Source organism: Argentina silus (genome assembly GCF_951799395.1).
Source record: "Argentina silus genome assembly, chromosome: 17".
NCBI lineage: Eukaryota > Metazoa > Chordata > Actinopteri > Argentiniformes > Argentinidae > Argentina > Argentina silus.
This window is the reverse complement of record NC_139671.1, coordinates 16,886,185-16,901,335: the sequence shown is the minus strand read 5'-3', so window position 1 is coordinate 16,901,335 and position 15,151 is coordinate 16,886,185. Positions and strand designations below refer to the sequence as shown.

General features: G+C 44.5%; 1 protein-coding gene across 1 annotated transcript; it reads right to left on the bottom strand.

The window, feature by feature from the left end:
- Positions 1–273: 273 nt before the first annotated feature.
- alkal2a (ALK and LTK ligand 2a) lies at positions 274–3,171 on the bottom strand. Its single transcript, XM_083688909.1, has 6 exons — positions 3,099–3,171; positions 2,341–2,683; positions 2,062–2,115; positions 1,718–1,798; positions 1,492–1,565; positions 274–849 (listed from the first exon to the last, which is right to left on the bottom strand). The coding sequence occupies exons 2-5, from the start codon at positions 2,618–2,620 to the stop codon at positions 1,501–1,503; spliced, it is 480 nt and encodes a 159-aa protein (XP_083545035.1). The 5' UTR covers positions 2,621–2,683; positions 3,099–3,171; the 3' UTR covers positions 274–849; positions 1,492–1,500.
- Between the last annotated feature and the right edge of the window lie 11,980 nt (positions 3,172–15,151).

Genomic DNA, 15,151 nt, shown 5'->3' with positions numbered 1-15,151 from the left:
TAATGTACAGCTGAAAACATGTGACAACTTGAATATATAAATATACTATGTACCACACTCAACCGGGATTCACAGGAGGGCATGATCTTACACACAACTTTTGACTGCAACCAGCACTGTTCGTATATAACTTCTCTATTTTTTGTCTCTTGCAAAGACATAAAAAGGCAAGGAAATGGTCATGCAGTTAATAATTTAATCATACGTTTCAGTGTGCGCACAGGTCGGTGAGGGGATGCTGTGACTGCAGGGGTCAAAAAGCCTTTTGTCAAGTAATAGGTAGTGCTGCTGTAAGAGAGATGAAGTTGAAACCACAACATAAATAAGCTACAACCTTGAAAGGCATGTCACACCCACCCACCCCAAACAACTACATTGATTAAGATGCTGTCCAAACGGTCTCAAAAACAAACAAAGGAAAAAAAAAAAGCAATCCCTTTTTCTTTTTGGTGAAAAACAAGAATGAAAAAAAAAAAAAAGAAAGAAAGAAAAAAAACGTTGTTTTTTTGGCAGCCAGAAAGTCAATAACCCCCAAATCGGTTGTGGTTGCCATTCTTTTTCTTGTTGTTGTTGGGGGGGGTTTTTCTTCACGTTTTGTGTCTACGTCGTGTGTAGTCTGGTTGCTGCCTTCTGTTGAGTCGGAGGGTGAGCTGACCGCTGACGGTGCGGGCCACGTAGGCCCTCAGGGTGATAATCCACGCCTTAGTAAAATAGAACTCTCTGGTAGGGGACGCTGTGCGTAATGGTCAGACATGACTGGTTTGAGTTTGTTTGGTTCCCCTGTTATTGTCCAAGGCACTTCTTCTTTTTTTCCAGGGCTCTTCTGGATAGCACTGGTTTGGCATCAACCTGCAAGAAAGGAAGTCAAATTTAGTGCTCTCTCGTACTTGGCAGCGTCCGAAAAATTCTTTCCTCTCCGAAAGTACCGTGAAAAATGGAGAGAGAGAAACATGATTTGTTACAGATCTGCACACTGTGCTCTGCTCCAGCAACCAAGTGTGGACACAGCGAGCATGGCACTGAGTTGAACTGTTGTCTCTACCTATTTGTAAGGCTGAGAAAGATGTCTAAACATCGCTTAGTCTTCGCACTATAAGCTTCGCCCTATCAGCTTACAATATAGCAAATTGGAACCATGGTCAGTGTATTTTACCTGGACCAGGTACATTTCACCTGTGCCACATGTATATTACCTACACATTTACAGTGGTGACATTTGAACTGGCTGTATCATGTGTTCAATTGGACTCAGGACAATACTCTAACAATACAACAATAACAATAGTACAATACTCGGCATATGACATAATCTGGATGTATCTGATCTGTGTGCAGTCGAATTTTAAATGCAACAGGTGCATTACTCTAAATCTATATTCATGTAATGTACCTCTGAGCATGAAGGGAAGTGTAAAATTGTTTTATATTCTGCGACCTCATCCATAAAAAGACAACAAATATGATGATGGATATGACATATGCATTGGTCACCTGTTTGTGCTACCCCTCTGTACATCGTGGGCTGACTGCTAATCGGGTGAGAAGCCTTGCACATCTTTTGAAGTCTGGAGAAAAAGAAGACAAATGGAGAGATGAATGCCTGTGAGACAGCGCTGTGCCTCCCCACTGTTAGTGATCCAAAACACGTGTTGTGCTTGTAAAGCCTCTGGTTCTATCCACGTAATTCATGATGTCATATAGGGTTCACGGTACTTACATGCAGGTATTGTGCAGTCCCTGGTGTTGTGATAAAGTCTGTATACATGCTTTCTGCACTTGGGACTGAAGTACAGTGGACCTGAGGAAAAGCGAGCATCTGAGTTAATAGAGAGTAGACAAGTATCCCCTTGCTTTCCCTCACACATTCCCAATATCCACCCATTTTTTTCTCTCTCTCACACACACACACACACACACACACACACACACACACACACACTCCCTTTCACAGACACACTCCCTTTTACACACACAAACTCCCTTTCATACACACACACACACACACACACACACACACACACACACACACACACATACACAAAGCCCATTCAAGTATCTCACCTGTTAAGTGTTTTAAAAACTTCTCTTTCTTTCTGAGATCTCTAGGGAAGATTTCTGAAAGAGACAGAAAAGAAGACAGGGTATCAGCTTCAGTGTACACTGCTTTCTTTACACTAAGCGAGCTTAACATTCTCACTGCATAACATATTTGGAGGATGTGCACATGGATAAGCGGTTTAAATTCCTTCTCTTTTGAACACCACCTACAGCTGTTATACAACATCTTTTTTTTTTTTTTTTTTACTTCATGGTAACCCAGCTGTCAACACGCGAGCTCACCAATAATTTGATCCCCGCTATCTGACTTGAGGTTGCGTAAATCCCTTTGCTCGACCGGGGATTCTTTCTTCGCGGTGGACTGCGACGCTGCGTCCGCGCCGTTTTCGCCGCGGCTCTCCTCCACGTACTTCACGACGTCCACTATCCGCCTGAGCAGGCTTTTGTCGTCCCTCGCGACCGTGGGAGCCGCCGCCGCGGGCGCGCTCTCCTCGCAGTGGCCGGTAGTAGTGCAGATCAGCAGCACGAGTCCCATAACTACAGGCTTGCGCAGTCCGCTCATCGCTACCGCGGGGTGAGAAAAGTGAGCTCCTTCTCTGTCGCTGGCGAGACTTTCACGAGACCCCTGCAAGAGTGAATTATGGCGTTGAAGTCACACATATATACGACGCACAGAACATTCTTTGGCATTTTCTTCTTAGTGTGAATAATTATTATCACATTATAGCAACTTCATTACAGTATCTCCTCACTAGTCATAGATGTCATTCTCTTTAATTGAAGTTATACATTCAACCCTGTGCCCTTTCGCATTCAAACATGCAGGCTTGCCATTTATTAATTGCTCAGGAAGATCACTAGGCCATTACAAACAACTTTCACTGACCACACTGAGGCCGATTGTTTTTCTTAATACAAAACTTTGTAAAAACCCAAAAGAAAGTTTCTCATGAGCCAAATTGAATTTATGAAATATAATTATATTGGAGTAGAATAGAGCGCGCAATGCACGTTCCTGAGAGAAGTTATGGGAACATTACCTTTATTGCTTCGTGTTGCTTATTGTCGGCTACCTCCCAGTAAGTCCGACGATGTTATAATGGCAATTGAATTGAACCACGCCAGAGAAATTCAGTCTTCGGCACCGTCTTGCCCCATATAATTCCTCGATTTGAAAAAAAAAACGACTGCAGAGGGAAGGAGAGAATCCTCTGTTCTTATAAGTGTATGTGGGTTGCAAGTGTGGTCATCTTCAGATCCTTCGCCGCCTTGAGAGGAGATAGAAAGAAACAATTGCCAGGTCCGCTCCGCAACTTCTGTGCGCCTTGATGAAGTAGACAATCAGTTCGTTTGCCAGAGTGCCGCTCACTTTTTATTCTCGCTCGCAGACGTAGGGACCTGTCCCTCGAGGATTACCTCGCCATGTCTTTAATTAGAAACGCGTTATGAACAGTCCTAGTGAAGAGAAGATATCATATATATTTCCCGATCATCAGCTCACTGCTGTGTGGAGTTATCTGCGCTCTCCCTCGTTCGTCACTCCACCTATATCTGGAATACGCGCTTACAGGAAGCTTTTTTTCTTGTTTCCTCCAACATAAATTCCAATTGACCGACATGGACCTTCACAGATACCGGCATCTCGTCGTTAATATCCAACCCCCACGTATTATATGGATGCTGCCTCACTCGATAATAGGGAATAACCGAAAGATAATAGAATTACGCACGGATGAGCAACTAAAACGGGAGAACAAACGACACAGTTATAACGCGTAATCACACCATCTGTTAATGAATTGTTACAAACGAACTGAAAGGATCACACGAACTGAATAAGCCTTCACTGCGGTCTTGATAAGTTTTGTTTACTTTCGTTGGTACTCCCTCTAAGTAAAGTCGCTCATGGTGTAATTGGCTTCGTTTCACTGACCTCCCTCCTCCTTCACGCTCATAATCAGATCAGTTTGATGAAACTTAGAAAATGTGTGAGGTGAAACTTTAGTGTACAACAGCAGTTCATAAACTTGTTCAGCGTTTCAAACGTTCACAATTTCATAAAAAGTCAATTGAAACATCTTGGCATCTGTTTTGTTTTAGTTTATATATGTTGCCTTCATGGCAACAAGTAACAGCATGTTTCCCTCATTCATCTCGTTATCTTATCCCAGACTCACGTTACAGCAGATAACGATAAGGACAGACTTAGGCTATGGCATCTTTCCACAACGGCAGCGCCCAGTTAAAATATCTCTTGGAGACATGCGTAATGAGAGCGTGGTGCTGAAAGGACAGCGCTCACCTCACCTGCACTGCTCACCTTCGAACTTATTCCACACGCTGCTTTCGAACACATTTTGATTAAAGGCGTTCGCCTTTGCTGCGTAGTTTCGCTCAGCTGTTTTAGCTAACTCTTGCTGTTTGTCTGGGATAACATAGATCTTGTTTACCTGATGTTTAGTGTTGCCGTGTTTAGATGAGGCAAGAGACTGTCTGGTTGTGTTGAATTTATTAGAGTATTGGGATATGTAGACCTAGGTAAGCCAGACATGTATAATTGACAGTCCCTTTCATTTGCAATTAACCATATGAGATCAACAGGCCTGTAGGCATATAAAGAAGAGAGAAGTAGCGAGAGAGTGAGTGCAGAGAGATAGTGAGAGGAAGAGGGAGAGGGAGGGAAAGAGAGAGAGAGAGAAAGAGAGAGAGAGAGAGAGAGAGAGAAAGAGAGAGGGAATGCGTGGAAGTTGATCGCTTCTTAACCATAAACCAAAGTGTACCGCTGCAAACCATACACACCTTGCAGACGTGCGCGCAGCACTCTAACGCCAACAACTAGTGAACCTATAGTCAACCGAGGCTGGATGAGTCCCTCTTCTCTTTGTGTGAACGGCCCAGAATACTGTCGCATTCAGATACTCTCCTCAAATATGCGATGTAGCCGCTGTCACCACCACTCCGCATAACGCATTCCGCTCGAACCTTTGGCCCTGCGACAGACCGACACACGTCAAACAGTGGCAACTACCTCTGGTGTGTGCTGCGCAGACACATGGAGACCTGACGTTTTGCACAATCATTTCATTTTACACGGTGCTGTATGCTTCTGTTCATACCGAAGCGAATATAAACATTACACCTTTGCATGTTTCCATAGTGCGCTGTTGTATGGTGTCACTGAGCACCACCTCTTGGCAATATTGACAGGCCTGTTCCTGTCTGTTCTCTGTTTTCTGATGGAGACTTGAGACCTGACTCTATGAGGGTCAAAACAACAAGTCAACAAACCCACTTGGCAGCCGTGAAACTGCATTGTGCACAGTTTGGCTTTAAGACTTTCAACTTTAAGAATCCCAAGACCTGCCTAAAGCTTATTGGATGTGCATATGTTCCTTTTCTTGTTTATCTAAATCAGAACTAGGCATGCAGCCTAATGGAAGGAGAGACTTCGTGGGTCACCCTGGAGCTGTTTGTGCTTAGACAACTCCTATATTACTGTGGTTGTCATGCCAACGTGCTAAAAGACTCTTGACTAACGGAATCAGGAATGTTTAACCTTGATAAGGTTAAAGGTCACACTGTAATTTCTGTGACCAATGTGCACAGTCATATCCAGATGACCTTGAGTCATCATGTCCACTCCCATAAACACCCCCACTTTCATGACTTATTCAGGTTTTTAGATGCCTTCTCATAAACCCATTGGCCCTAAGTATGTAGAACATGCCTGAGGTATAACTCACATATGATTATCAACCTCAGTTCCCACAGCATGTGGTCTACCATATCAACATGCTGACCACCTGACCCTCTGTCTGGTAAGATTTGAGGGAGTTTCTCTCTTTTAATCTCTTCCCTTTTTTCTTCCCTTTTTCCCGCCACATTTGTCTTCTGGAAAATGATGTAGTAGTTTAGAAGAGGATATGCGTCCCTTCCCTCACCCCCGTCACACCCCTTTTTTCCACGAGTTATGGATCTCACTTCCTCAAGGTGTTACTTGAGGGCACTCTCTATTCTTTGGGGGAGAAGTGGATGTGCTTGTCCTCCGCAGACCCTGGCCACAACAGAGGAACCACGCTTTGTAATCAAGGATGTTGAAACGTTGGAAGCGCCAGCACTGAGGGTTCCGCGACACCTTTCGGATTTTGGCGTCGGGAACACGTTGACTTAGGATCCCGTTCAATCGAACTGTGTCCACGTTTCCTGGCTAAAACTGACAACAAAGTGTTCTTACGAACACTAAACAATTAACTGTGAAAACAGAAGAGAAGCCAGGCTTTATAATGACCCGAACACACACTTTCATTCACTTCGAGAAGAATATTTTGTTTTGTCTTAGTCCAACAATGTGAGGACCTGTTTTGACTGATTTATTGAATGGGCCCGTCCAAATGGACAGGAGGATGACTGACATCTTGTCTAAGACGTGGTTTTGGGATGGGTCTTCCACCATCCATTTTTACACGTCCAAGTATGCCTGCAATCTTGTACCTACTAGCCCCATTTCCTCTCGCAAAGTACAAACTGCTGTCCACACCATTACAAGACCATTCCCTGCATGTGTTTCTGTTCAGTCCAAATCCTCTTCAGATCAAATAGACTCCTGTTGCTGCCGTGTCTGTTTCTGTCCACTGACTGTCTCTTCTGCTCCCTTTCTCTCTCTCTCTCTCTGCCTCTGCCTCTCTTTTAATCTTTTTCGCTCTCTCGTTCTCTTGCTCTCTTTCTTGTTTTCTTGCTCTCCCTCCACGTTCCTCTCCCCTCATCTTATTCATTCATACCTGACACGTGTAAGTCCCTTCTCCAAAGCAGGCCTAACCAGTTGTTTGTTCTTCTTACCGCTAACTGTTCCCACTTCTCCCTCACGATCTATTTATCATCTCCCCCAATCCTGCTCTCGGCCTCCTCTTTGGTCCGCTTAGGTCATCGTTTTCTGGCCCGCCATCTGCTCGCTCTCTGTCTCTCTCTCTCTCTCTCTCTCTCTCTCTTCTGTATTTCTTTCTGTCAACCTCCTTTCTTTCTCTCTCTCATTATTCTCTCACTCTCCCCGTCTTTTTGCATATTTATCTCAGTCCCCCTCTTGCTTTCCCTTCCTACCTTTTGCTTATTCATCAAACACTGGTATGGTGAAACTAACTCTGCTGCTGGAATTCCAGCATTGGAATTCCACCATCTCTCCTTGCATTTCATTCCCTACAGGGACCAGGCCCTTCGAATAAAGTTTTTGAATCCACCCCTCTCTGAATCCTCCCCTCTCTCTCTCTCTCTCTCTCTCTCTCTCTCTCTCTCTCTCTCTCTCTCTCTCTCCCCCTCCCTCAGGGTTTTGTTTATTTTAAAAGCTTTAGGTAATTCATCATGAATTCACCATACTGTAACATAATGCACAACTTTTCTTAAAGAAGGACCCCGTCAACTCAACCTTTGTTGGGGTCTGACAGGAGCTGTGGGTCACTCCGGTCTGCTAACCTCTCACACAGAAATATTAATATGAGTATGTACGAAATGTAGCAGGGGCATTCCAATGCTATGTCTCAATGTGTGTGTGTGTGTTTGTGTGTGTAACCAAGTTGAAAAGGTGATAAACTCACTCCTCACAAGTTGAAATACCCCCACCCGTGCCATGAAATTGCTAGCTTTCTACTGGTTTATTGTACATCAGGTATTTTAGACTGCAGCCACGTGTGAGGTCGTAGGTTCAGAGGTCATAAATTCAGTGTGAGTAATGTTTACAGCAACTTGACATCGATCACATGTGGATGTTGTTATGAAACTCTAATAATGTGTGATCACACTGCAGCAATGCTGAATATGGTTTCTGTCACAAACGATTATGCAGAATCATCTATCAATAGACACTTTCAGATTGGGAAAGAAGTACAAACAAATAGGAGGAGAACTGAAATAGCCTTTGAATGTTTCCACTTTCATAGGCTCATCAACAGCCAAATGTCAGTACCATTCAGTCTCAGTGTTCATCTCACACATCCTCACGCAAAAATCCAATGCTCCTGTCAAACATGCAGTCAGCGGCCCTCTATTTTACAAAGTGTTTTTCAGAATCAATATAAATTGAGGCGTCTTTGTCTTACGATGACAAAATGAAAAATGAGCAATGAGCGTGTGCAGTTTGATTGCAAAATTGCAGGTTTTTGGTTGCAGAGTTCACACCATCTTGCCAATAAAAAAATGTGTGCTTCACTCCAGGGACAAGGAGGAAAAAAACAGGCAAAAACATTCCCTTACAAAATGTAATAACGCTGAAAAGAAAAGATGGACTTGAGTTGAAAGGTCTTATTTATATACAGTTAATGTGGATTCAGAACACTTTATACTGTGGTCGTGAACAGTTACACCCAGAGCTTACATATGGGAAGATGTTAAATTTACGAGGGGGGAGTTGGTTAGGCCATCCCTCTTGAGACAGGTTTATCCAAAGGGGTCTGTCTTTCTTGGAAGGTTTCTCCTTGGCACTTTCACCATAAATACCCCTATGTGTGTGTTTGTGTGCATGTGTGTGTGCGTGCGTGTGTGCGTGCGTGCGTGCATGTGCATGCTAGTGTGCTTCCGCATGCATGTGTGTGTGAATTCTTTACATTCAAAACAGGTGGGCCACATATAACATGGTAATGTAGGGTAGGGGTTGGGTGGGATTAATTCACACGGTGGGGGTGGGGATGCCCAACCGTGGATCACCTGAGTACAAGACCATGTGACCCGCATGCTCCCCCTGCAGCCAAACATGCATAAATGCTGCAAAGATCCCATGTTTTCATACTTCATACTTTCATACATCATTTGATCATGAACATGATATATATATGTATAAAAAAATTGTCTTAACTTTATTATAGACATACTTTTTATAATGTTCTCTAGTGACAGTTGTGTTTTAAAAAATAATATTTAACAGTGCTGAAGATGAACTGCAGATACACTGGGAGAAGAAATCAAAGGATAAGCTTAATATGAATATAGTGAATTATCAAACTGCCATCTGATAAGGAATTCAGAAACCACATATTTAGCCTCCCCCTAAAAAAAAAAGAAGAAAATCTATTGACACAGAGCAAATACTTTTCTTCCATGTTAAATACACATGTTTGTTATTAGAAGCTGGAGGGAGGGAGAAAAGGAGAGGAGAGAGAGAGAGAGAGAGAGAGAGAGAGAGAGAGAGAGAGAGAGAGAGAGAGAGAGAGAGAGAGAGAGATGGGGTGTGGGTGTGGAGGTGGGGGGGGTGGGTGGCCATAATGCATTTCACGTGCACCACGGTGTCCTCGCACAAACCCGCACTGGATGGATCTCACCATGGCCGTGCAGAACTAACTCTGCCACTGTACGGAACGTCAATGAAAACATATAAAGCCTGCTGGGGAAACATTTGTAAGCAGTGAACACTGCGAATGGGAAACCTTATAGAGTACGACCACATGCAATAGCCGTAGCCTATCCAGTGGGTTTCACTCCCAAAAGAGGGAACACCATGCAATCAATAATAAAACACACACATAAACACCCCATAACACCACATGATGTGAACACAAGCCCTAAGATGGAGCATCATTTGTTGCATGTGTAGGTTTTTATGTGCAATGAAAGGGAGGTTATCAATGTGGAAGTTATTACCATCCCTTATAATCACCGAGCTCACATTTCAAGAATTGTGTTGTGGCCCGAGGTGTCTGGATAATTGGAATTTGTGCGCTCAGTTATTGCTGCGGCGGCCTTTGGCACTGTGTGGCCGGTAGGCGGTGGAGACCAGCCCTCTCCTGCTGTGACATCTTTATTCCTCAGTCGGTGGGGGACCCCCCAAATGTTACCACAGCCTGTCCAAAGCATGATGAACGCAGAGAAAAAATTTATGTGTAGATATACACCCTGCCCTACTGACTCACACTGCAACCCCCAAAATGCATGCGTCCAATCCGAAACCCAGATGGGGGGGTGAGGTCAAAAGGTCAAAAGGTCAAGTCCACCAAAAGCAAAGGAAAGTATATTCAGAGACGTGTACATTGGGCAAACATTCTCTGTCTCGCTTGTCTTTGAGACAAAATCCAACTCCTTTTGCTCCTTTCGCGAGATTTGGCTTTGAGAGATGATGGTACTCCGGTTAAAATGACACTCTTAGGGAGAAAATTTTTCCAGACAGTACAAGTATGGTAAGCCCACGAGCTCAGAACTATGATTGAGATAGCATAGATAAACGTCCTGTACCCAACTCTCTCCCCTATTATCATTAATAACTGACGGATTCCTGAGTTTCCTTTCTCCATGCTACCATAATACCTCGATGGAATTCAGAACATGCTCCTCTGCATTAGCTGGGTGACAATGGGAAGCTTTTCTTCATTTGGTTGGGAGGAGGAGGAGGGGTGTCTTCCCTACAGAGAACTCAGTGTCATCTGGAGGAAATGTGACATGACTAAACAGAGGTTTATATTTAGGAGGGAAGAGGTGCTGTAGTAGGAATTGGCTTTGAGTTGGTCTCATCACATACTTGTTTGGGTGTGTGTGTGTGTGTGTGTGTGTGCGTGTGTGTACGTGTGTGTGTGTGTGTGTGTGTGTATGTGTGTGTGTGTGTGTGTGTGTGTGTGTGTGTGTGTGTGCATGCGTGAGTGTGTGCGTGTATGTGTGTGTTTGGTGTGTGTGTGCATGCGTGAGTGTGTGCGTGTATGTGTGTGTTTGGTGTGTGTGTTTGTGCAAGCATATGTGTGTGTGTGTGTTCTCCAACCAAGTCTCCAAATGCTTACGTTCTGGGGGATCGTTTCTGCAGACCAAAGAATACCATCTGTGTGGTCGTATTAGCTAGCTATACTGGCAGGTAAATCGCATAAGGGGGTGGCAGAGGCAGAAGTAACTCGAAGGGATTTTGCACTAATTGTTGCTAATTGTTGTTGCTGTTGCTAATATTTGCTAATGCCTTCTCCTGACAACTTACCCTAACCTTAACCACTCGAAGTTAATGCCTAAGCTTAACCAGTCAGAGTTAATGCCTAAACTTGGGGCGCTCAGTGGCGTAGCACACTAAGGCGCATACCATATCATCGCAAGGTCCCTGGTTCGATTCCGGCCATCGACATATCCTGCATGTCATCCCTCCTCTCTCTCACCCATCCTTCCTGTCAATCTCTACTATCTCTATCCCAATAAAAGCAGAAATGCCCTAAAATATAAAAAAAAAGAATAAAAAAAAGAGAGTTAATGCCTAAACTTAACCAGACAAAGTTAATGGCTAATACTGACACCCGATTTCAAAATTCCAAACGCAAGTCGTAATTGCTGTAACTCTTACACAACGTATCTTACATCAAAACAGTTGGTCAAACGCTGATATAGCCAGATGATACGATCGCCCAGATCATATTTCCTGGTCTGCAGAAACTATCCCCAAGAAGTAATAATTTGGAGACTGTGTTGGTGTTCTCTGTTTTCCTTTGACAGATTCTATATCTGTTTCTAATGATGACGAAAAGCATATGGGGAATCAATGTGATGTGGAGTAACTCCCCAAATAACAGCGGGGGGAATCAAAAAGCCATTTGGACAGTGTGTGTGCACCACAGGAGATTGACTGAACGCAGAAGAACAAACAGCTAATCAAAAACTAGATGTTATTGGATGATCTCACTTTTCGTAGCAAACAAATTGTTAGCGCCATGCTCTATCAACTGAGCCACAAAGGATCACACTGAGCCACAGAGGACCACATATACGGTGTCTGGTCTGGTCTAGTCTTCTTCCATCTACTCTTATCTCCTCTACCCCAATTAAGGATTTAGACATAAAGGATTTAGTCACTCCTGCAGAGGTGAAGTGAAAAGGGAGCTGTGATTTGGGGGGGGGGGAAATGACAGGTGACGCAGAGGCTGAGCTCTTTCGCTTTTTACCCAACCATGTCTAACACACCTCCATAATGCACCAGTCAATCATGGACTCCCAAACACTGCCTGTTCTCAGCAGGGCTGTCAACGCCAGTCCTGCTTTAGAACCCTTCCTGGAGTCCTTAGCACACACACACACATGCACACACACACACACACACACACACACACACACACACACACACACACACACACACACACACACACACCCACACACACACACACACACACACACACACACACACACACACACTCACACACACACACACACACACACCCACCCACACACTTTCAGATACAGTCACTAACTGCATCACAATGGGCGCACAGGTCTGCAAGGCTCTCTGCCCAGTATGGCTCTAGTACCACGGTTATGAAGGTCACTGTGGCTTTTAGTTCAGTGACCTGGAAAGTGCAGAAATGCACTGCACACAGTTTCAAATGAAAACATGTGTGGGACCTGAAATAGGGGCCACCGCAAAGACTCAACACAAAGTTTGTGTTTAGAAGAGTGAGATGTCAACATGGCATTGCTGAGCTAAGAATAACATTGACAGGGAGGAGAGGAGGAGAGGAGGAGGGAAGGAGGGGAGGACAGTCTTGGCAGAACCTTCTCTCTCAGATCCTCTCTTCTCATACATCAAGGCCATCAGTCTTGGTAATAGATGTACTCCAGGGGAGGCTGGTGGAGGTAGAAATCGGAGGACGGGCTCATTGTCATGCATGCAATGGAATGAGGAATGGTATCAAGCACGTGCGTTTGACATCATTCCTCATACCATTCCTCATTCCTTTCCATGCATTACAATGAGCCCGTCCTCCGATTTCTGCCTCCACCAGCCTCCACTGATATACTCAGCAGGTTACAGAAAGGAGGCGGACAGGTGCAAAAATTACTCAAAGAACACATTCCACCCCAAAATAACAAAATGCAGACTACTGTAGATATGTCATTTAAGGCCATGGTAAATATTAGGACATTCGTTTTGTTTCTCCTCAAAAACACGTCTTTTCAACATAGTAACTTGATTACGTGACTGTGTATAGACTGTTTCAATGACCAAAACATTGTACACATCTGATGCACATGCGTGACTAAACCTGTTGCATCAAATCTTCTGCGAAAACGGTAATAGAACAGGAACAATATCTCAAAAGTTGTATGTAGCTCATCAGTAGCTCATAACAACCACGTCAAGGAGGAGCGTCAGGTGCCAGAGAACTCCTCAAGCTTAGATGATGAAGACGTGATTGTGATGTGGTTGTTGGCGGACATTTTGTGTGTGTGTTTGCTCGCGATTAGTATTAGCTGATTCATTTGTACTGTGGCCTTTGAAGTTTTTCCCCACATCTGCATAGAAGATGGAGGCGAGGACTGAGTTGATTGATGACCGGAGGGCTGCTGGAGAGATACATGAAGAGTCGTGCAATAAAATGATACTGAAGTATTTGTTTGTTTTGACAACGATGGGTTTCCATCCCCGCCGCCCCCCGAATGTTCCAGAAGCCTGCACTTTGTCTTGCGTGCTTGCTTATTTTGGAGCGTGGCCAAATGCAAAATAGAGACAATACAACACTAGTTTTGTATTACAATGATGGCCCATTATGACTCTTTATGGAGCTAAATGAAAATAATACATACACTCACCGAACACTTTATTAGGAATACCTGTACACCTTCTCATGGTGGAGGTGGTGTAATGGTGTAGGGAATGTTTTCTTGGCACACTTTGTATGTTTTTAATACCAATCAATCATCGCTTGAATGCCACAGCCTATTTGAGTATTGTTGCTGTTCATCCCTTCATGGCCACAATTTACCCATCTTCTAATTGATACTTCCAGCATGATAATGCATCATGTCACAAAGCAAAAGTTGTCTCAAACTGGTTTCATGAACATGACAATGAGTTCAGTGTTCTTCAGTGGCCTTCCCAGTCACCGGATCTGAATCCAATAGAACACCTTTGGGATGTGGTAGAACGGGAGATTCACAGCTTGAAAGTACACCTTAAAAATTGCCTGATGCAGTCACGTCATCATGCACCAGAATCTTGTGGAATCAGTGCCATGAAGAATTGAGGCTGTTTTGAGAGCAAAGGGAGGCCCTACCCAGTATTAGTATAGTGTTCCTAATAAAGTGTTTGGTGAGTGTATATGCCATTTAGCTGACGCTTTTATCCAAAGCGACTTACATTGCAGTGAGTGCATGCATTTTTCAGTATATATGGCCCCAGCGGGGAAAACGAACCCACAACCTAAGCGTCGTTAGCACCATGCTCTACCAACTGAGCCACAGAGGACCACAAAGACCACATCTTCTCTGGATGTGCTTACATTTGCCCTCCGGCTGGGCGTAACAGGTAGACAGCGGCCACTGTTGACCATTCAATAAAAAGAGATGGTTTGACAGTGAGCTCAGGTGTCATATCTCAGCTTCAACCCTTGTCCTCTCCAAGTACCCAGGATGTTAGAGTTTTGTTAGACATCTGTTCATCCCTCTGTTCAGGCGTGTGCAGAGTAGCCACTTAACCTAAACCATATCAGTTGTCCTACCGCAGAAACGTATCACCCTGCCTGGCGGGTAGGTAGGTGAAATGAATCGACATGAAATTGAAGTGACGTGAAATTGAGTGCCACCGTTCACCATTGTTACTGGAACTTGAGTTCACTTGTCAACACGTCATTGTGACATAGGGCAGAGCAGCCAGCCAATGGCGTAGCGGAGCAGCGCACCTGTTACCCACGTACAGTAACATGTCCGTCAGCAGACAGGCCAGGTTGTGCATCTGGATGCCTCTGCTGAGCACTCTGTGTTGTTGGAGGCCAGGCTGTTTCACCTGCTGCTTCACCCCTCCTTCTGCAGTGGCTGAACAGGGGAGGCAGGTGGAGGTAGAAATCGGAGGACGGGCTTATTGCAATGCTTGGAATGGAATTAGGAATGTGTTTGATACCACTCCTCATTCCATTCCATGCACTACAATCAGCCCGTCCTCCGATTTCTTGCTCCACCAGCCTCCCCAGAGACACACGGCGGGGTGGAGGTTAAGGAGGCTCTTCCCAGCTCTGCTTTCATTCCCCCAACGCTATCATGCTGTCCTTGCTTGGCTGGGCCCCATCAAAACACCACAGACTGGGGGATTTTAAAGAGGGTGGAAACAAGTAAGAAAGAAGGAGGGTTGGGGGGTCAAATGTGTGTGTGTGTGTGTGTGTGTGTG